This window comes from Bicyclus anynana, chromosome 1, assembly GCF_947172395.1.
Source record: "Bicyclus anynana chromosome 1, ilBicAnyn1.1, whole genome shotgun sequence".
Lineage (NCBI taxonomy): Eukaryota > Metazoa > Arthropoda > Insecta > Lepidoptera > Nymphalidae > Bicyclus > Bicyclus anynana.
Genome location: NC_069083.1, coordinates 5718652 through 5742201, shown reverse-complemented (window position 1 = coordinate 5742201; position 23550 = coordinate 5718652). Strand labels below are relative to the sequence as shown.

Sequence of the window (23550 nt, the reverse complement as noted above, 5' to 3'; positions counted from 1 at the left end):
ACGATATTTCGTTTTTCTTCATTATCTAATCGTAACTACAGGCCGAGTCTCTTTCAACAAACGCTAATGTTTCGAAAAGTAAAAAATGTAGTGGATGACATGCGTCAATTGTCATCGATAGGTCACGTGATCAATCTATCAATCGGATGTCATTCCCATACATTTTTTTAGTTTTCGAAGTTGGCGATTGTAAAAAGAGAATTGATGTGTAACTTGTCAGTTGCTTGGCTAGACGAAGGAAGAAAGTCAAAGTATAGTCATTTGTATGCACAAAAAACATCAATTTAATTTAGCAGATAGTACGAATATCATTAGCACTAAGTAAGCTTTATAGTAATAGCAGAATAGTAGTGAGTAAGTGCATTTTCACCTTAATAGATAAAACATCATATTCACCTAAAGATAAAGTGAGAATCGATTCTGATAAATATGATTCCTCATCGTGGTCGAGAAAGCAAACAGTTTTGATCGAACGGATGTAATATGAAGGCGGGAGAGGTTTAACACCCCACAATCGTCGAGACACCCGGGTTATAGCTCCCATTTTACGTATCCTACCTACTTACTTGTAGACTTTTTGTTATTAAATGTTTCAGCTTTTCAATAAAATAAAGATTGCATTTGCTTGTCTCGATACCGAGATTAAAATATAATATAATACTTACATACATTAGAAAATAGGTAAATTAGGTGTCGAGATGGTCTGAGATAACTTTCTTCTTTGCGAGGTTAATGTATTCTACATCATACAGCTATTTTTACCCGTCTACGGTGAAGCCAAAAGGAAGGGCAATGATTATTAATTATTGACTTCATTTAGAAGCGTGTAATATATAAAAAACAAAACACGAATAATTAAGAAAATACACTTGCGTATTATGTATACCTATGCATTAAAAGAGTATATAGGAAGAAAAAAGTAATGTTGGTTAAAAAAAAAAAGAAATTAGAAAGAAACCACACATATTAGTAAATTTACAAACCAAAGATAATACAACTTGAAACATGTTGAGATAGCTTTGATTGTAGTTAGTATTAAAGTCACGGATCATGCGTTATCGTGCCTTAGGTATAGGTGAAAATGGTGTTAGTCTTTATGTAATGAGGATACCCTTACTGCATGCTTTTTCATCGGACCCATCCGAACAATCCACGTTGTCGTCACACATCCAAGTGAGGGGCACGCATTCACCCCTTTTTCCTCTGCAAGTGAACTCTTCAGGACCGCACGCCTCCACTTCTGTAGATACAAGCCATGCATGATATTCAGTAAAGCGGCAATGGACATGATTTGAATCAATACACAGTCCAATGATACTACCAATATACAGGATTTTATTTCTGCCATTAAAGTAGGTATTCATTGAATTCCCTTGGTTTGATCATGTTCGTATATTTAACGAGTGTCTACTATTTGCATGAACATAAATGTGTAATAACTATTTCTGCTACATAGTGTTGTATGTAACCACAACTTGATTGCGTATTGTGGAAAGCAAACATATTCAGACAAGCGGGTTAAGTTTGTTAACCCATACTGTTGGAATAAGAGTATCTTCACATAAATAGGTAAGTTACAAAAAAGATCCAGTGTGAGAGAGCGTTTAAAACGTGTAGGTAGCAAATTGAAATTCTCATATAAATATTTTTCATGAAACGTACGTTCCACAGTAGTTAAAATAATAATTAACTTACGAAAATATCTTTTACAAGAACAAAGGCGAGTATAAATTAACTTTGCGTTAATTAATTTTCCCTAGATTTCCAGCGAAAAGGAGTAGGTACGTATCCAAAAAAAAAACTTTAGTGAACGAAGTAAACGCTCGGTCTCTTAAAGTAAATTTTACGACCCCTCAATTTTTAATTTGACTTCCGTTTTACTCTGTTTGTGGCGGCCTCCTAAATTTTAATTGCATTATTCTTTTCTGGAACTTTTTTGCTGCGAAACCTCGTTTGGAGCGAGTGCTCTCTCTCTCTCTAAAAAGATGCTGATTTTTCACCGCTCGAAAGAATTTTCAACGCTTAGCGAATTGCCGACATCACGCTCGACGTAGAGTGAACTTTGATGACAACCCGAATGAGAGCTTCGTGACTTATAGCGTGTCCCGAAATTTTGGATTCCCAAAGCCAATGATAGCCCATGCTGCATGCCAGGGCAGCTCAACAGTTTTCTTACCACAGTCGTGCTCGTCTGAGCCGTCGGTGCAGTCCGGGGTATCGTCGCAATGCCACGAGCCGGGTATGCAAGACCCGTCCACACACACAAAACTGTGTTGCGGACAAGTTCGTTGTGATTCTACATAATATAATATGATTAAATCTAATTTCATTATATTTTATATTTGAAACATAAATATTTATTAAAAATTGGCAAGTTGTTTGCTGTTTTACTCCACCTATCAAGATAGGCTAAGATTTTAGCTTAACAAATGAGCAGATGAAAGTTCTGATTAAAAATAAAGTTAGACTGCCTTGCCAAGTATTATAATTATCCTAATATAAATTACTAAATGCTTATGCTAAGTAAGGAGAGTAACGTAATTAAGGGTACTAAATGGTCCTTATTTCCAGCACGACGTTGGTACATGTCGCGTCGCTTCTAATAAATTAAGTAAACTGAAGGGGCTTAACATCATTACATCGTGAAACTAAATCCGTTCTATAAATAAATTTATCGTTCCTTTGGCTTATATCGCGATATTAACCCTTTCAATTACGCGCACCTTTATGGTTTCTTGCTGAGCATAGACAACATCTTCCTTGATTTTGAGAAATAGAACGATTGGAGGCAATTGGATCGGTTTTCTTAATTTCGTAGTCCTATTATTTAGCATATTAATTCAAGGTTGTTTGTTTTTAATTTAAAGGTAATAATATAGCATATTGTCACTGTGGCTATGTATATCCGTGGTGTCACCTGGATCGAGGTAGCAGCTGAAAATCAGCGCCGCTTGGCCAAGTACTTTGCTTGGTTTATGCGGCACAATGCTGAGCTGTTACCTTTTTTCAAGGTTGTGCCAAACATAACGAAGTGGTTTTTGATGCTTCAACTACTTTAGTTTTGATTTTCAATTGATCAGGTGGTTGAAGCATCAGACACAACAATAGTGCTTACTTAGGCATTGTGGTGTATGGCACAATTTTTTAAATAAATGTTTTTTCTTTCTTTCTTCTTTCTTTCTTCTTTCTTTCTTTTTCTTCTTCACGTAAATAAGTAAAATTATTTTATGATATTAAGATAATGAACGTTCTAAAGGATGATTTTATAAGAGTTTTTATTGAGTTTATCTTCAGTTCTTCTCAGCAGTACCGGCTTTTCGAACTGGTGGTACGAACAATAATCAAACTTGATGTTTCAAAAGTACTTGCAATAAACGATTGACGATTTTGATTTTTTCAATTTCATTTAAATAGGTACGAGCCTACGCTAAAAGTTTAAAAGCTTTAGTACCTTCATTTATAAAATTCTCATTTTTACATTATTTACAATTTATTTATTCTTTGCTTTATAGAAATATAACTTTGGCTAACTTATATTTTATCAGTTTATTTGGATGTCCTAACAACCAGTAATTTAAATATTGATGACCTTACAAAATTACGAGATTAATTCATAAATAATGAATCTACTATCTACCTAATATGAGTACTAAACTAAAAATTGTATCATAAATACCATAAATACAAGATTCGAACATTACTTCGCTAATAAAAACGTATTGTATGCCCAAACAAGATATTGGCTTAACAACACGAATACACCTTAATCGACAAAAGGTCTTCACAGATATCAATTTCAGTGTTAGTGGGTATTATCCTTTGATAGCTACAGTTAACTGAGTGTCAATTGCCCGAGCGATTTATATTTATTTTATAACGCTAGTACAAAACATTGTGTCCTGGCACATATAAAAGGATTTTCCATTATATGTTGGGTCGACTTACATTGGAGTTAAGTGTACAAAGTTGCGGCCGTCGGTCGGAACGACCCTCCCACTGAAATGAAACCTTAAATCCCACAAGCTTTTTATGTGTATTCTTATTGGTGGAAAAGAGAATGTCGGTTGAAATTGAGATTGACCGATCGTTTATAAACTGTACTCGTGTTTAGTCAATAATTATAAATACTGACAAAATTTAACTGTAGTTCTTGACTTTATTGAAATGTTGCCTGATCTAGTTGTACCGCAAATGTTCGCAGTTGTGAGGTTTTCTTCCGTTGGCAACTATATGGTGACAGTTGACACAGTAAGAACTAAGCTTTTTAAATTTAAATGGATATGTACTTGTACTTACGTATCTTCTTTCTCTTACCTAGTTGAATAATGTTTTATAATTTGTGTGAATTGCGCATATTTTAAAAATAAAAACAGTTTACAATATGCGTAGTTAGGTACGTTATCGTAGTACATATCGAATTATAATTCTAATATACAATTCATAACTGAAAGAAGGTAGACGAAAGGGCAAAGATTATAATATTAATCCGGGAAACTTCCGAAGAGTAATTAAGATTTTAATCCACGTCGGAAGCCCCGCTAAGGACAACGTGCTACCTTAAAACTTTCTACATAAATCGCTAGATAATTGTTTTTTGGGGAATAATAAGTGTCCACGGAAAATTGTTTGGAACTATTAGACGTCTTCATTCGTTGTAGTTTACTTTGAAACTAACACGTTGGTAAACTTCGCTAACTATGGCCCTCATAAGCTCAGAATCACTCAGGCGGAAACATAGCGACCTTAGAGTAGGTACTTCTGCTTGATGGAATCAGAAATGAGAAGATTCAAGGCTTATAATCACCCAGCGGGCAATGTAGCGACGTTTAGTTGGAGTAGGTACTTCTGCGTGATGAAATCAGAAATGAGGAGATCCGCAGAAGAAGAATAAGTCACCGATATAGCGCAAGCAGTTGCGAAACTGAGGTGGCAAAGGACGGGGCACACACACATATCAAAGAGCCGAGGGACTTTGGGGTCGCAAGAAGCTGGAACGGCGAACTCCTATGGTAAAGCGCAATGTTGGTTGGACCGATGATATCATCCGGGTAAGAGTAACAGGGTGCCGCTGTATGAATGCGGCTCAGGACGGTAGTGTTTGGAAATCAACAAGAGACCTATGTCCTGCAGTGGAAGTCTAGGAAGGTTTATCTCGGTAACATAAATCGGTAACGATTATTACAAGCTGGAGTCTTATTTTAAGAGTTGTAAGTACTCCTGTATCAGAAGGCTCCATTCTTCTATAGCAACAGTAATGAAAATATATAAATAAAGTTAAATCATAGTTAATGATGAAATTATGATGGTCACTTACTGCAAGTGGTTGGATCTTCGTCGGAGCCGTCGGAGCAGTCTTTCTCGTTGTCGCAACGCCATAGGGTCGGTATACAACGTCCGGTTTTGCATCGGAATTCAGAAGCGGTGCACGTGCGACTTTCTGCAAAGAACAAAAAATACAAAATGTTAATTGAAAATATTCACAAATAAATAGTCGAATTTTGAAAATTTTCAGACTTTTTCTAGCGTAGGATATGCAACGTTGAACAATCAGACACATTAAACGGCCATTTGCAATATTTACCAGACTTACGCACAAAGAAGTCAAAGTCAAAAGTCAAAGTTAAACATTTATTTAAATTTGGCTTAGTTTACAAGCAGTTCTGAAACGTCAGGTAATGTTATTAGTTAACGGTGATAATAATTAGCCGAAAACTTAGAATTAAAGTCACGAATAACATTCGTGATGCGAATAATATAAACAATGTTCATCTTCGTAATATAAACCAAAGTCGCCGTCTGTACGCTTAGATCTTTAAAACTACGCAATGGTTTTTAATTGTATGCGACTTTTATCATTAGTTAGCACAAAACATATATAGAGCGCTTAGGCTAGCAAGTGTTTGAGCGATACAAGAGAGAGTTTCACCTCTGTCATTGTTTCAACAATGTTCACATCGTTTTCCACGTGGACAAAGTCGTGGGCGTCTGCTAGTTGATGTACGTCAATGATTATGTCAAAATAGTCTCGCCGCAGGATGAACACGATTAGTCTGTTAAATGTCACGAAACATTTAAGCACTTATGATTCGATATAAGAAATAACAAAGCATTAGAAAGCATTATGTATTGTCTTGTTTTATTCCATTCCCTAGATCTTGAAGCTTGCAGATATTCTTTAGTAGGTTAAGAGGTACACTAATGGAAGACAAAAGTACACACGGACTTAAAAAAATATCGGTTTTCGCTAAATATCACGTGAAATATAGAAATTGTAGCTGTTAAAGATGGCAGAGTTTTGCAGATGCTTGTAAATTCATGAAATAAACTTGTAAATATACTTTTTTTACGACTTCTGCCTTGCTTAGAACAATGTTGAAGTATATTAGCCGCCTTATCTTGAAGTGATTCGCACGCACCGACGAGCAATTTGTAGGCAAAACGTACACCCTCCGAATAATATCACCCGAATGCCGGGTGCGTAGCCCTTTTACAGTAACCCGTGTAATAAATTTGAGTATACCGCCAGAGATTGCTATATCGTATAACGCGTTGCTCGTACAAAACAAGCTCAGTAAGAATCCTCGCCTTTCACCCACCTTTCTTTGGGATTGTTATTTTTATATCTAGGTAAAAAATATTACCCCTTTGTATATTTTATTTCAAAAGAATATGACATGTTTTCGACACTTGTTTTTTCAGTGTAAACTTTAAGATGTTTTATGATTTTTAGGCATAGCCAGATCAGTTGATAAATTATTTAGTGCGTAGGTATAAACTTCAATAACATATTTTATTTTTACTTTTAAATTAATTACATTCTCGATCAAGTCATTAAATATTCTCTTTCAGTGCGCTTTCATTTGAGTTCCCACTCGAGTATATTTGTAGATATTCCGTTATTCTTCCTCAATTTCACATCCCACTACTTTTAAACGGCTCAACCGATTTTCATCAAACATGTCTAAGAATACTCGCACAACATACCTTTAATACCAAAACTAAATTGAAATCGCTTTATACGTTCAGAAGCTATGGTGCTACAGACAGACTGAAAATTTTCGGAGGTTAAAAAATAATACTTGATTAACAAATTATTCAGTATGTTTTTTCTTCTAAAAATACAGAATTTTCCGTATTTCCGAAATTACTTTTAGAGTAGTAATTTTTCTACAAAGCTAAAGAGAAAATAAGCTTCATTTAGAAAATTTTCATTCATCGTCGTTCACAAAAAGGCAAACAGATTCTGTCGCCTTTTCTTTTTAGATAATTACGTGCTAATCCTACCTTTAGGAGTTGGAGATGAACGTCTTAGAATTTCAGAAATTACTTTACCTGAGAAATGTTTCTATGTGTGCAATAACCATGTAGAACATTTAGAACATTTACACTGAGCCTGATACGGTCCGTGTGTTAAGCTGGGCGTATCATCTTCATAACAAATGCAAATGAACTGCTAACATTTAATGCACTACCTCCTTGAATTCTGCGCGACGCTTCGGCGCCGCCGCTTACGTCACGGTAACTTGCACGTGAGCGCCGCGCGACGCCTAAGCGCCTACTCCCCAATTGACTTAAAACCTTATTTTGAATATAATAGAGACTACTTTAGAATGAACAAGTTTATTGAGTTACAACCTTTGTTAAATTTCCAGAGACTTTGAATAAAGAACACGGTCGATCTTGATCATTTTTAGTGCAATTACGTCATCCGTAACAGTGATTTGTCACAGTGACTAAGAAATACCCGCTGTCAGTATTTGTGTAACTTCTTTTTATTAAACTGTGGTAAGTAATTGAATGCCTACACACACTAGCTAGCACCTCTAGAAGCTAGCCAGGTATTTTTTTTTACAAGTTAGTCCTTGACTAGTCTCACCTGTTGGTAAAAGATAATGCAATATAAGATGGAAGCGGGCTAAATTGTTAGGCGTAGTATGTAAATCCACAGCCATTTTAGTATATACACGACATCGTATCGGAACGCTAAATCACTTGACGGTACATCTTTGTCGTTAGGGTGATAACTAGCGACGGCCGAAGTCTCCTACCAGCCAGACCTGAACCAATTAAGAAAACCTCAATCGGCCCAGCTGGGGATGAACCTAGAACCGCCGTCCAGTAAATCCACCGCGCATACCACTGCTACACATGTAGCCAGACTAGGTGGACTATTTTGTTTTGTTTTTTAATTACTTACAAGTGCCCTTGACTACAGTCTCACCTGATGGTAAAAGGTGATGCAATCTAAGATGGAAGCGGGGTAACTTGTTAGAAGAAGGATGAAAATCCACACACTTTTCGGTTTCTACACAACATCGTACCTACCGGGACGCTAAATCGATGACTAGCCACGGCCGAAACCTCGCACCAGTCAGATCTGAACCTGAGGCTGTCTTAATGTATAAGTACGTGTAGACAGAATAGGTGGAGTACACACAGAGCCTGATACGGTCCGTGTATTAAGCTGGGCTTATGATCTTCATAATAAATGCAAATTACCTGCAAACATTTACTGTACTTAGATATTGCACCTCTAGAAGCTAGCCAGGTATTTATTTTTTGTTTGCCTTGTAGCTGCACTGAATATTTTAGTTTAACTAAAAATAAAGCTTCTTGCAAACGAGCACATGCCAAACTATGTGAAGTTTATCTTTTCATTCGTTTACAAAGTAAGTTTGCTTCCACGCTAAATGCCGGTGGGATGTCGGAACTTCGGAGTTAGTACTTAGTTACCTAATATATCTAGAGGTACGAAGTTTTGCTCTATCAAGTAGCATTGATCATAAAGCTTAACCTGACGATCTTCAAACTATAATAAACTAGCGAACGCCCGCGGCTTCGTCCGCGTGGAATTCAGTTTTTCACAAATCACTCGGGAACTATGGATTTTTCCAGGATGAAAAGTAGCCTGTGTGTTAATCTCGAGTAAAATCGTGTGTGTAGTCTGCCAATCTGCATTTGGCCCGCGTGGTGGACTGGCTCAGCAGTGAGCCGAATATGGGTTTATAATGATGATAGATTTCTAGCACAAAAATTAGTAGACATCTAAATTAATTGTATTATGACCCATATCACAATAATATTATAATATTATTAGTTATATTAAGGCAAAAGTTTGTGTGTGGTGGACTATTGGCCTATTGGCCTAAAAATATGAATGTTGTGAATAACCTGTGCCTAAGCTTACTTAAATAAATATTGAGATATCCTTGAATTAATTTACCCCGCGTATACCGTCTTATGGTACAATAATATTTACATTCCAGCAAGTCTAAAAGTTACTTCAGTATTGATCATTTTATGAAAGTCAGCAACTAAGTAATGAAGTTACTTGCTGACACAACATTTTCAAAATGAAGGTAACCTCTGTAAACGCGGTTCATTAAAGTGTCTCATTCAGTATCTTTATCACAAAATAAAGTATAACCTATTGAAAATCGGGTTAATTTTTATCACCGGACTGCGAATTACTGTAACACGCATTATTAGAATACATATTATGGCCTTGAAGTCTACATATTCATATCAGTTAATATATCTTTTATAATATAAAAATGAATCGCAAAATGCGTTGGTAAGCGCATAACTCAACAACGCCTGCACCAATCTGGCCAATTCTTTTTTTAAAATGTTCGTTGAAGTTCGAGGATGTTTGCACAAAAGTCAAAGCGAAGCTTGATTGGGTATGCTAGTATATAATGATAATGTTTTTGAGTAAATAACGATCATTATCAGATGTTAACGACGATAACCGTTGACGTGCTTTCCGAGGCACGGGGATGTGCCACCATCAAATTCCCAACAATATTGACTTAATTTTTTTGAAATAAAAAAGGTCAGTAGGTATGCTACCAATATTATAAACGCGAAAGTTTGTATGGATGTTTCGATGTATGTTTGTTTGGATGATTGTTACTCTTTAACGCTGCTACTACTGAAGCGATTTGGCTGAAATTTGGAATGGAAATAGATTTTTTTCTGGATTAACACATATGCTACTTTTTATCCCGAAAAAATCCATGGTTTCCCGAGATTTGCGACACTGATGATTTTGATGATATGAATGTTTGTTACTCTTTCACGCCTCGACTACTGAACCGAATAAGTTGAAATTTGGTGTTAAAATATATTAAAAGTAGCCTGGATTAACACATAGGCTACTTTTTATCTCGGAAAAATCCATGGATCCCGAGGGATTTGTGAAAAACTAATTTCCACGCGGACGAAGTCGCGGGCGTCCGCTAGTTTAATTATACGCCCCTAACAATCTTGAGGCTACAGCAAAGCTTGTTCGGCGGTAGACATGTAGATAGAGGCACTGACAGTACCTACTTCCCCGTACCCACAAAAAGTCCTTCTAAGTATTTTTAAAATAAATAACAATAGTGTTAGTCACACTTTGTTATTGTTTACACCAGCAAATACAATTTTAAATACGAACCTGCGTCAGCTCTGACTAAGAACTTCGGTTTATAGATAAACCATTAATATGTTCAATACAAAATAATGAATCATCAATACCAATTCTGAGCGACGAAAGTAATCCAAGCGCTTAGACCGATACAAGTTTCTTTCAAATGATAAGATAGCGGCTCTTAGCTACCCCTTGCGATAAGTTCGTTCCTTAGATGTCTTTTCGTCGGGTGAAATCACTTTGACATCGAATAGCAACAAAAATTGGTCAGACGAAATTGCTTGAAGCTACAACCGCCGATAGCTATTGATGTTGTTATCCACTTAGATCCTGAAAGGCTATCGGTCATTGCTTAGCGGCACTTTTTATAAAATAGTAGTAAGAACATCTCAGTCATGAGAAGGGTTCACCCCTGGAGAGCACGTTAAGCCGTCATCATTATTAACATCTGTTGTTCTATTCTAGGGTCGTGATAGCCCAGTGATGGATATGACCTCTGCCTTCGATTCGGAGGGTGTAGGTTCGAATCCGGTCTGGGGCATGCACCTCCAACTTTTCAGTTACTTATGTCATCATCATCATCATATCAGCCTTTTGTAGGACAAGGGCCTTTTGTAGGGACTTCGAAACTTCACGATACTGAGCCATCTGCATCCAGTGAATCCCTGCGACTAGCTTGATGTCGTCAGTCCACCTGGTGTGGGATCGACCAACACAGCGCTTACTAGTGCGGGGTCACTATTCCAGCACTTTGGGAGCCCAACGTCCATCGGTTCTTCGAACTATGTGCCCCGCCCATTGCCACTTCAGCTTCGCAACTCGTTGAGCTATGTCGGTGACTTTGGTTCTTCTGCGGGTCTCCTCATTTCTGATTCGATCACTTATGTGCATTTTATTCAATTAAATATCACGTGTCTCAAACGGTGAAGGAAAAACATCGTGAGAAACCTGCATACATGAGAAATTTCTTAATTCTCTACGTGTGTGCAATCTGCCAATCCGCATTTGGCCAGCGTGATGGATTGGCCTAACCCTTCCCATTCTGTGAGGTCACTCGTGTTAAACAGTGAGCTGAAAATGGGTTGCCTATGATGATGATGATGATGATGATGATGATGATGAAGCCCGCATACGCGTAATGGAGCAGCGTGGTGGCTCTAAGCTCCATATCCCCTCTCCTATAAGGAGGGAGGCCTGGCCCTGTAGTGGGCCATTAAAGTATGCCGATAATGATGTTTTGAGCAACACAAATAAAGAGCTAATTATTTCGCGGAGCTACTAACGTCTGAAGCGGTACACTAATGAGTCTCGATGTGACGTAATCAATACTGTGTCATGCTGGCTATGATGCTCGCTATGTCTCGAGTTTTTCACTTTTTCGTATCATCTACTCATAATCTATACTCGTGATTACATATCATAAAACAAAGAAGTGATCAAGTCACACACAACATTATAATTTACACTTACACACACATACAGTCATACACAAACACGCTCATACACACTCACAAAATTTTGTTAAGATTTTATAGAATATTTTTATCTTTTAATGTTAATACTTATACTTACCCGAAATTGTATTGTAACTTTGTATAATATATATATTCTGTAATCTTTTTGGCCTTAGTTTTAAGCTTATGTAATTTAATAATTATGTACATAATGTTACGCTGTTGATTTCAAATAAATGTATAACATAAAAATAAAATGAATGATGAATCATCAATAGATAGATTGATTCATGGGGAAGGTTTAGGTATATTATAATCAAAGATTTGAATAAATTGTTTGAAATATGCACAGAATAAAGAATGATCCAAAATGAGTCTTTACAACTACCGTGGTGAAGCCAATAAAACCAATAAAAACTCACGTCACGCGTCTCCTTGACATCCGCATATACAAACTTATTTCATGATTTGTATTTCAAAATTTAACACTTACAACAATTACGTAAATTAATATAATGATCACTAAGTAATAAAAGTACTCGACCTTTTATTTTTTAGTTTTTGAGAACAGTTTTTAAAATATTTAAAAACATAAGACGCCAGTTTTCTTGAATGATATTGAAAAATACTGGTGCGACGTGTCGTATTAACTCGAGAACGTATTCGTTTTGAATTTGTATCTGAAACGACTACGACACCGTCGTGTTCCGTGCGCTCTATCTGCCTTTAATTCTGTAATCTGTGGAAATAGCAAACTCGAAAAAAATGTGTCGAAAAATGTCAAGTCGCCTGGGAGTTTTCACGGAAAACCTGCCTAATCCCATAATAAGAATATAACAAAACAATATAGACTCCAATTGAGAACCTCCTCTTTTTAAAAGTCGGTTAAAAACAATGCATGGCGCGATAATCAGAAGCTTTCATAGAATGCTTCCACGTGCGTGAACATATGTACAAGTGTGTAGGAGTATAAAGTTTATCTTTTTGTTTGAATATTGGCTGCTTCATATATTTTTCATGATCCACGCAAAAGGAAAAGGCTTCACCTTTTATATTGACTTAGAGAGGTTTCCACGCAAATGTTTGCTTCTAAACTCTTAAAACGTAGCGATTTTTGTAGTCAACTTAAAAGAAAGTGGAGCAGGTTTAGCGCGCCGATAATGGCTTTTTCAAAAGGATTTTGTAAAGAACTATGCATGTTTAACACCAATTTGTTGATGTATTTTTTATTCCTTCAAATACTGTATATTTGTGCTTATCGAAAAGGTTATACACAGTAACAATTTTTCCATATTTTAATTATATCCACATTAGGCTTTATTTTATTGAAATTGAACGATGAACGGAAAAAGCAACAAAAAAAATTGGTTGTCTGTAAAGTCGGTTTACTGACGATAGTTGAACGTGATAACGTCATAAGAAAATACTGGTTGCATTTTTCAAAAGAAAATGTTCGTTTTTCTAAAATACTGTTTATTAATTTTTATAGACCAGAATATACTTTATTTCTTGTAAAAAAAGTTGGCAACCCTAGAGCGAGGGAACGACGCATGACGTCATCTTTTTTTCGAGTGTGCAGCCGGCTCCATCGAATTATAAGACGTTGTCACGTTAAAAAAAGGGTCAAAGTCCATTACATTAGGTAAGTATGTTTTTAATTTATCGACAGAAACCTTCAATACATTTTTTGTAATTCGCAGAAGATACTTTGTACGAGTATAAGCTGTTTGTAAACTCAAATTCTAGGATTTTTAACAATATGTATCTTCATCTTTTTGATCTTTCAATTGTTAAATTCCTGTTGCATTACATCAATAAATTAAACTCATACGCAATTTAAACTAACCTAACGAAAAATAAACAGTAAAGAAAACAGAAAGCAGGAAATGTAATCACAGATCCAAATTAACCTACAACAAAGTTGCTACTGTTAGTAGTGCATTCTATATTGTACGCTGCATGCAAGTATTAGACCAAATTGTCCCCAAGATGACAGTAGCGTCGAAGTGCCGAGAAATTGTATTACCGTGGCATCCTCGCAAGGCAGCGATGAGTGCATTCGTTACTGGCATAACGGGCAGCTTTGGAGTGCAATTCGACATAACGTATGCTACAATAGTCTGTATAACGTTTAGTTACGGGAATGTTACAAATACGGGCAATACAGGCTATTGCCAAATCCCATTGATTGTGAAGTGTTATATAGTGAGGTAATTTGTAACGTATGATAATGGTGAGTTAATAGTAATGTGCTCGTATGTACTTGTGTTAATTACGTAAATTATTCTTTCCTGATGAATGTTCTATATTAGAACAGGTATCCAAAGCTGTTCTAATAGGATCTTACCAAATTTGGCTAGTCAGGGAGAATAACACGAACGGAGGAGGGGAGTGTCAATCGATTGTCAACGAATTCCTTAACCCTACGTCCTGTGTTCACAAGTCCAGGACTCTGCTCAGAGTATTTCTCTCTACCACGCGATGGACCCGGCACTCGCACGGTGAATCCATAGAATGCTAGATATTCGTCTCTCTCTTTAATATTACACTTTATGCTTGTATATATGCTGTGAAGCTAAATATGTGAAATCGCAATATTAAGTCACTGAAAATGACTTCTTGAGTTCATTCATAAACAATACACAAGCGCAATGTGTGAATATGTTTATGTGCCCGTAAAACTCATTACGAGTGTAGAGAGATGTTTCGTCTCCCTGTTTTCTTCTACCCCTTGGTCCAGGGTGTAGATTCTTTCAGAGCTTCTGCAGTTATTCAGTCCCTTTGGTAACGCTGTTCCCTCACTATGTAATCTACAGCAAATATACAATTAAAAACAATCCGCACATCAGTACTGAAAAGCAAAAGGCACGTTGTTGAACATCATCCACGTAGACCGTTCAAATTCTTTGTGAACAATTATTTCATGTGAAACCTAAGGATTACAAAATTATATTATACCTCCCTATCGTATGGAACGAAATTCTACGTTGAGTAGGTACGATACCAGTCTATATCTACCTTTAATACCCTAGCTATTACGGGCAGATTTGCGAAGCAATCAGCATTGCACAAATACTACAGTTCTACATAATGGTTGGTTAGGAAAATGTTACAAATACATCCTCGTACTCGTATATCCAAGTTGAAACTGTGTCTCATAACTACTAATGATTTGCGCTACGAAACTTTGACTGCTTTGTGTTTACAAGTGTTTCAGTGTTAAGTCATTATAATTGCAATTAAAACTGAGGCATAACTTCGCCGAATGTCCAAAGCACACTCGACAGTCTAGATATTGTTTCACTAATGCAGCGCTGAGTTACGTAAAACGTTGTGAATTGTGATATAGAATGGACATAGTCGTACATGTTTGAGTATCTATTTGCAGCAGTTGCAAAAAAAATTTTGATAGGATATGACTGCCTTCTTGGTTCTGTAGTTGTTTCAAGTCCTGGGACGAAGTATTAAATACTGAATTTCATCATCTGCTGGACGTAGGCCTCTAATATGGACCTCCAGCGGTCTCTAGCCGCCAGCATCTAGCGGCTCACTGCAACCCGCTTGATATCATCGGTCCACCAAGTGGGGGTCGACCAACACTGCGCTTTCCGGTGTGGGATCGCCATTTCAGCACCTTGGGACTCCAACGCTCATCGGCTCTTCGAACTATGTAGCCTGCCCTTCAGCTTCGCGACGTATGGTGGGAGTGAAGGGGAAAGAGGATCGGAAACCTCAACTAGAAACTAGAACTAGAACTAGAAAAAAAGGAAGCAGGACTAGAAATACAGATATTTTGAACAGAATGGACCAGCTTAAATAGACATCGTACACCTCTCCACTTGCTCCAGGAAGTAAAGTGAATTAGTAACGGAGTAGTACTGCCGCGGTGGATGGAAAACAAAAAAAACTGAAGATAAAGCTTACAGCTGGTATATTCTAAGAAGAGTAGCAAATATACATTGATGTAGTATTATGGTGGACTGTAATTTCAATCATTAAAGGCTATTTATTTAATATCATTAATAGAATTTAAATTTATTGCTTTCATGGCCTTTGAAAATAACCAAATAAATTGTCTAATTGTATTTTGATTGAAAAGTAATAATATTAACTTCAAAGCAATGTGGTTGTTTGAATGCGCAAATAATCAATTATGAATAGAAACCTACATCAAACTCGTCGAGGTAAACTTAATGAAAGACACTACAAGAATAATGAAAGAAAAAAAAAATTTTGACAAATAGATGTTACACAGATCCAAAAACCGAAGGGCTTAAAGGACATTGGGATAGCGACCCGCATTTAAAAGCATAGCATAACATTCGTATTAAATTCACAATTCGGTGAAGATATTGCCTGCAATTTAGACAATATCTGAATTTATTACCATGCAATTTTTAATCCCTACTATAGATCTACATAATACTTTCTTGATGTTGACTTGCTAAAAATATACTTTAACTCTTGAATAATTAAGACAATGAAATTCTACAATGCTGTCTACGAGGCAAGACTTTCTCAAATGTCGTGAGTAATTAGTTAGTTAATCAAGCACTCATGTTTGTGTTTCACTGATACATCGTTCAAAATTGTACATACTCGTATCATTTATACTACTTATTATAAATAGGTAAAGTTTTGGTGTTGTAGGGAGTAATCTTCGGCTTTAATGAACCGATTAAGATAATTCTTTTACCACTAGAAAACTACATTATTAATGAGTGTCATAGGCTATATTTTAATCCCGTATTTTCACAGGAAAGGGAATTAAGCGGGTGAAACTGCAAGCTAGTCATCAATATAAAAGTTTTCGTGTAAAAGACACGTTTCAACGTCGACTCAGTGTTCCTTGACCTTAAAAGAGATTTGCGTTCTATTTCAGTAATGTACAACAATACGCTTATCTACAAATGAAACCCTTTCATAGCTTATCATTCTTTTGAATTCCGATTTTGTATGCGACGTTACAATGGATGTTCTATCCGTATCTCTAGCTCGAGCCGTTGATTACGTAACAAAATGTATCCCGTCGAGCAGCTGTCGCTTCAATCAACAAGCGTGGCAATATTCGTTTGTCTGATCAAGTATTTGAGTTTACAGATGAAAACAAATGTCACCGTCGAATTAATTGGTTTCATTTTTGGGAGTGTGAATGGAATTAAATTGATGGTTAACAAGCACACCGTCCAAAGATCACAGAGAGGACAATTGGTAGCAAAGATGAGGACATTATATGGATTGACCGATAATGTTAGGGCGTATGGTTGGAGTATGTGAATGAAGACATCTGTGTGAAAGGAGTAGATGATAATTTGACAAATGATAGAAACAAATGGAAGAGATTGACATATTTTGCCGACTTTACTTAGTTACTTTACTTACTTTATTTAGAAGGTAAAGGAGATATTATAAACTTACTTTTACAAATCGAATCGATAATATCGATGGAAACTTGCACATTTTATTTACGAATTATTGTGAGTTTAAATGTAACTTTGACCAAACCAATATGACATATCGAATCGATGGAAAGTTGCACATTTTATATGTAATGAATTAATGTATAGCTGTGCAAAGAAGTGTAGAAACAGAATTAACTTTTTTTTCCTCTTACAATACTATTCAACTTGTCAGTTGTTAGTGTCTATGCTGTCAAAAGTGATTATTCTGTCGACTTTGAAGGTTATGTTGCTATGATTACTTTTACGTTTCTCGTATTCGTGTTGCCTTATTGGCGATAGTGGCGCCTCTATTAATTTCTACTCTTTTTTGACAGCCTATAAATCACTATTATTCTTTGACCAAACCATTATGACACTCATTATCTTTAGCATCGTTCTTTGATGTATCAGTCAAGGCTTTTCTACTATGAAGACGATTTAAACAACATCTATTGGAAAGCATCACAATTGATGGCTATGAAGGTTTTTATTAGACAGAATAAAAATGTTGCTAGATTAAAAAGTTACTAGGAATATAGCAAACGTCAAGAGATTACAAATATTAAAGCGTTAACGGATACTGCTTTATCTACATCCTAGTTTACATCCCATAACTTTCTACGAATCATTTTATATTACAAACTATTATGAATAACAAATATTAGCGGATGCCGGTGAACTTTGTAGATATATTTTAAAAAAACATTTTATCTCTAACGACGATACATACCGTTTTTACTTCCGTTTTCAATAAAACTCAATATGTTTCTCTATGTTAAAATAGTTTTTTGTGTATTTTTCTCTTATTTTGGTAAATACATTCAATTTTAGGTAAGTACATGACTAAGCCCCCATTCGCACGAGAGTTTTTTTAGCGGTCGTTAAAAGAGCGTTTAAATACAATAAATGCATTCCCAACTATATGCTCACACGAAAGCGTTTTTAAAACTCGACGCTTTTTTTTTCGACGCCGAGCAGTGTTGCATTTTAAATTTTGGGAGCTGGAAATAGACCTTCATTTAACATCATACTATATTTTGAACGCTTTCTTAACGTCCGTTAAAAAAACTCTCGTGTGAATGGGGGCTAACTCTGCATGTCCTCTGAGCTCAAGCAACCTGCCTGATGTTGGTTGTATTGCTTGTAAGTGTCGATCATGGTGACAAATAGCCGCCACGGCATTCAGTATGATATTATAAACCACCTACAGTGTCGTAGACCGCCCATAAACCATTTACAGTCCAGTGAGCACAGCTTGTTCTCATAAGTCCGTGAGCCCAATGTGGGCTCACCAATGATTATCTTATACTATTGTTAAGTGCCTACAAAATCACCGCAAAAAGTGATCCGAATTTAGCGACGCACTGAGAGCACACATGCACGATTTTGTGTTTAAATACACTATATAAACATGTAGGTATATATAGTTTTTACACTTCCTAAACACGCAACTCGACCTCATAGACACCTTTTAGGTAACTTTCGGTGTTTAATAATCGACTAAAATGAAATTAAGACAATTATGCATGTTTTTCCGCCTCAGTTTAGATGCGCTAGTGCCCTATATCTATCTATACTAATATTATAAAGCTGAAGAGTTTGTTTGTTTGTTTGTTTAATTGTACGCGATAATATCAGGAACTACTTGTCCAATTTAAAAAATTCTTTCAGTGTTAGATAGCACATTTATCGAGGAAGGCTATAGGCTATATATTATCCCCGTATTCCAACAGAAACGGGAACCACACGGGTGAAACCGCGCGGCGTCTGCTAGTATAAAATATCATTTTGGTTCATAGTGCTTGTATTTTTTTCTATTAACCTATTAGACTTGTGGCTAAGATAACTTTGTATGGATACTGTGAATGTGTTAAGTAATTTACATACATGACTTAATTCTACTTGTTATAGGTAATGCTACTACTTCTCACCTGATGAAGCGTACTGATTGGTCCTCGTATACGTGTCGTAGTCGTCGTCGTAAACGGACGCCTCTGTGCTCAGCAAGAAGCCACAAGACGTTAGCCAAAACACCCACCACATTGTCATTAGTTTCACTTATGTCCGAACACTTTAATTAATCACTGTTACTTCATGAGACTGTTGGGTTGAATTTACTATGTTGTAATAGGTTTACTTTGTGGCTATTAGAAGTAAGTACACAATTACTTATAAGTAAAGTAAGTAGGTGTATAAATATGATTTAAACAATTTATATCTCATCATCTCAAGCAATAGCGAGGTCTAAGTTAAAGCGTGATTGCTTTAAAAATGCCTACTCAATCTTGTTTTGGAGATGCTTAATTCATACGTGATAGGTAATATGGACATACGATAACTTGTTACTATATTTGAACGCTTTTTTAACGTCCGTAAAAAACACTCCCGTGCGAATGAGAGCTAAAATTTGCACGCTGCGGGCGGGTGGACTGCATTGCATGTAAAAAATATAGAGATGCCTTCATTCACGTCGTTTCGCCAATAGCTCAAACAAATTCAAATAATTTATTTGAAACAATTTCATATTTCTGTCATTATTTATTATTATCAACACGAAACTTTGATTATGTTCTTTAATCTGGCTAAGGGAGTTCAGCTGACTTCGAATCATTGCGTGAAGTGCTAAAAACGTATTTCCGCCCTATATTGCTTTTGAACTGAAATAGCTACGTACAGGAATAGATCAGTTGCATTATTCAGAGATGACGTGATAATACACCATGATATTATCGCAATGTTTTTTTTCAAGATATTTTAAATAAAGTTATCCTACTTAGCCGAAAGATTACGCTGACAAACTAGGAAACACTTTATTTATTTTTTACAAATTAGCCCTGGATTACAATCTCACCTAATGGTAAGTGATGATGCAATCTAAGACGGAAGCGGGCTAACTTGTTAGGAGGAGGATGAAAATCCACACCCCATTCGGGTTTTACACGACATCGTACCGGAACGCATGATAATCTTTGCCAGTAGAGTGGTAACTAGTCACGACCGAAGCCTACCACCCACCATACCTCGACCAGTTAAAAAAACCCCAATCGGCCCAGCCGGGGATCAAACAAAGGACTTCCGTCTTGTAAATCCAGCATGCCACTGCGTTATGGAAACCGTCGAAAAACTACTCTACTGCAGTCAGAATTTAAATAACTATTAATTAAACCGAACCAATTACGTAACTCACGCAAATCATTCAGTATTCGGAACAGGAAGTGGGTCACAGCTTTGGCTTACTAATTATAATATTACAGTAACAGTAATACTGTGATAATGAAGAAAAATTAAGGACGCGTGAGACAAATACTTGAGCCGGTACGATATCGAGCGGCTTTTCCTGAAGACACTCGCAGAATACTGAGGGTGATAAGCCTTGTTTGTTTTATAATAAAAAGGAACTTTTTGTGACCCTATTCCAAATATTTGTATTTGCTCACGTAAGTGTTTCTTGTCTAAGTCATGTCACACTTTAGCATGAGACTGCTAAATTTTTTTTTTCTTTTTTATTCTTTACAAGTTAGCCCTTGACTACAATCTCACCTGATATTAAGTGATGATGCAGTCTAAGATGGAAGCGGGCTAACTTGTTAGGAGGAGCATGAAAATCCACACCCTTTTCGGTTTCTACACGGCATCGTACCGGAACGCTAAATCGCTTGGCGGTACGTCTTTGCCGGTAGGGTGGTAACTAGCCACGGCCGAAGCCTCCCACCAGCCAGACCTGGACAAATTAAGAAAATCTCAATCTGCCCAGCCGGGGATCGAACCCAGGACCACCGCGCATACCACTGCGCCACGGAGGTCGTCGATCACATAATAGTCCTTGGGACAAGACTTAAATATTTTCAGGAACAAAGGGAAATGCCCATTCCCGGCCCAGGCCTACCCTAACCACCCAGTTTACTTATGTTAAAAAAAATCTTGATGAAATCATAACTTTATCAAATAAAGTTTGCTACAACGTTTTACGACATTTTTAATTCATCTTTAATTTGTCCACAACGGGGACAAGATGAGATCGTTGACTATACAGCCTGAGTTTTACGATATTTTTTGAAGACTTATGATTAGTTTGTATGTTCGTTTTCTTGTTTGTTAAGCTTGTTGGTAACAAAAAAAAATATAGCTTCAAATGTTATTTCGCCATTTTGGTACACCGGCGAACATTTTGCCCTAGAAGAATGATGAAAAAACGTTTTTTAATTATGAAACATACTTTTATTAATCCAATTAATTAAACACATCCTTATTTATAGATTATACTATCATCATATAAACGGGTGTTTTATGTGTGGCGAGTGGGACAAATCTTTTAAAATACAGAATCAAATAATTTAAGATGGCTTGAAAGGAAAATCCCCTCCTAACAATCACTATGGTTTGCTACTTTAAAAAAGTTGCTCTACTATATATTTTAAGCCTGGACGGATTTTAAATATTTATTTTATTTGGTACTAAGGATTAAAGACTACTTGATTTGTAAATTTCCATATGCTTATACTAGCGGAGGTGACTGCATCCGCCGTTAAACCTCTTTAATACGGCTCTCTACCAAAATCCTTTAGCTTATTTTTAATTTTTCTTTTAATGTCTATTAAAACTTAAATCCAACCAAAGTTTAAAACATCATTAACATTAACTTACAATGTAAGAATACTATCTGAATTGCTTCTTAGAACGTTCCTTTTCACATAACAAAAATAAACTCTTTTCGTTTGTTAGCTTATAATTTAATTTAAGTGAAACACATAAACAATATTCTACATATAGATAACAAATATAACATATGTGTTCGATACAGCATAACACATGTGATTGGGGAGAATGTAAATAGTTATATCATCGGTAATCAAACGAAGATTAGGTGAATAAACATTGTAAATGAAGCGAGCTCGCACACGCTGAATTATGAATCAGGGTCATTGCAAATTAAAAGAGATCCGAACGGGATAATCCCTCGTCCTTTGCCCTTTGTAGATTTTAGATAACGTACGACTACGTACAAAGATATTTGAATCCAATTCCTGTGTAATGCTGCTCACTTGTACTAATATAGAAGCAAAGCTTTTGGAAGCACACTTAGCTTTTTAAAATTACAATCATTTTCATTTTTAGCTTTCCTCGTATTATTGACTAGCAGACACCGCGTGGTTTCACCCGCGTGGTTCCTGTTCCCGTAGGAATATGGGGATAATATATAGCTTAGCCTTCCTAGCCTTCCTCAATAAATGGGCTATCTAACACTGAAAGAATTTTTGAAATCGGACCAGTAGTTCCTGAGATTAGCGCGTTCAATCAAACAAGCAAACAAACAAACTCTTCAGCTTTATAATATTAGTATAGATACTCGTTGAACCAAATGGATTAATAGAGAGATTGATGAAATATTGGGGACAAAAAATACAAAGAGTTTAGTTTTAATAATTAACTATGTTCTATTAATAATTATTGTCTAGCGTTTGTACTTCAAAATCCGAATTAGATCCGTTTCATAACTTACAGGAAAATTCAAGCAAAAATAAATAATACCTCTTATGAAGAAGTACGTTAAAAGAACGTGCATCTTAATATGGTTATTCGAAGCGAATAAGTTTAGTTATTTATTAAAAACACCAAAAATAAAATGTCAAACATGTAAATTTTACTTTCTTTTGAAAATAAATCATAATGAAACTTTGTAATTCATTGAACAGATCAAAACGATTCAGTTAAACGCAAATCAAGAAATTGCGAAATCGTGAACAAAGGAAGGACGCAACGTTAAATTCTAATTGTTTTCGTCTTTACGCCAACTGTAGTCTAATTTTAAGTTAAACGGTTTTGAATAAAAACTTTCTGAGAGTTACTTGTAAGCTGAAAAACTTGTTTCGAAAAGTAGGTCCCTTTCTTTGCGATATAATAAGGAAAGTTTCGACCAAGGCTGACATTGATCTGGTCGCCGATGAAATCTTCGACAAAAAATATTGAAACTACAACGTTCGCTAGGAGATGTCTGACCAAATTGGTCTCTTGTCTCTACGGTATACTAGATAAATGGTATAAGTTAAAGAAAACTCGAATTATCCACATCACATCACATTCGATCCTCATCGAGATTTTCGATGAAATTGATGTTTATTATTTGATTAATGATAAAAATTTAAAGATTTTATTTATTACTCTAATTAGCGCTAGCGTAGCATTGTTATATAATGTTATAAGAATTATAAAAATACTGGAAATTAAATAATAGTAACCAAGA

At 36.0% G+C, this 23550-nt stretch overlaps 1 protein-coding gene across 10 annotated transcripts in view; it reads right to left on the bottom strand.

The window, feature by feature from the left end:
- Nucleotides 1-23550, bottom strand: part of LOC112057725 (low-density lipoprotein receptor) — a 313316-nt gene that overhangs the window by 36635 nt on the left and 253131 nt on the right. For 4 of the 10 annotated variants that reach the window (XR_008250937.1, XM_052882344.1, XM_052882313.1 and 1 more), the window contains exons 3-4: nt 5315-5437; nt 1118-1240 (exon numbers count right to left, since the gene is read on the bottom strand). Coding sequence is in view for 9 of the 10 variants with exons in the window: in XM_052882344.1 (XP_052738304.1) it covers nt 1118-1240; nt 5315-5437 (246 nt within the window). In the remaining variant the exon portion in view is untranslated. Of the gene's footprint in view, nt 1-1117; nt 1241-2176; nt 2297-5314; nt 5438-19240; nt 19454-23550 lie in introns of all 10 variants that reach the window. The other 6 variants (XM_052882321.1, XM_052882327.1, XM_052882318.1 and 3 more) reach the window with 4 other exon arrangements.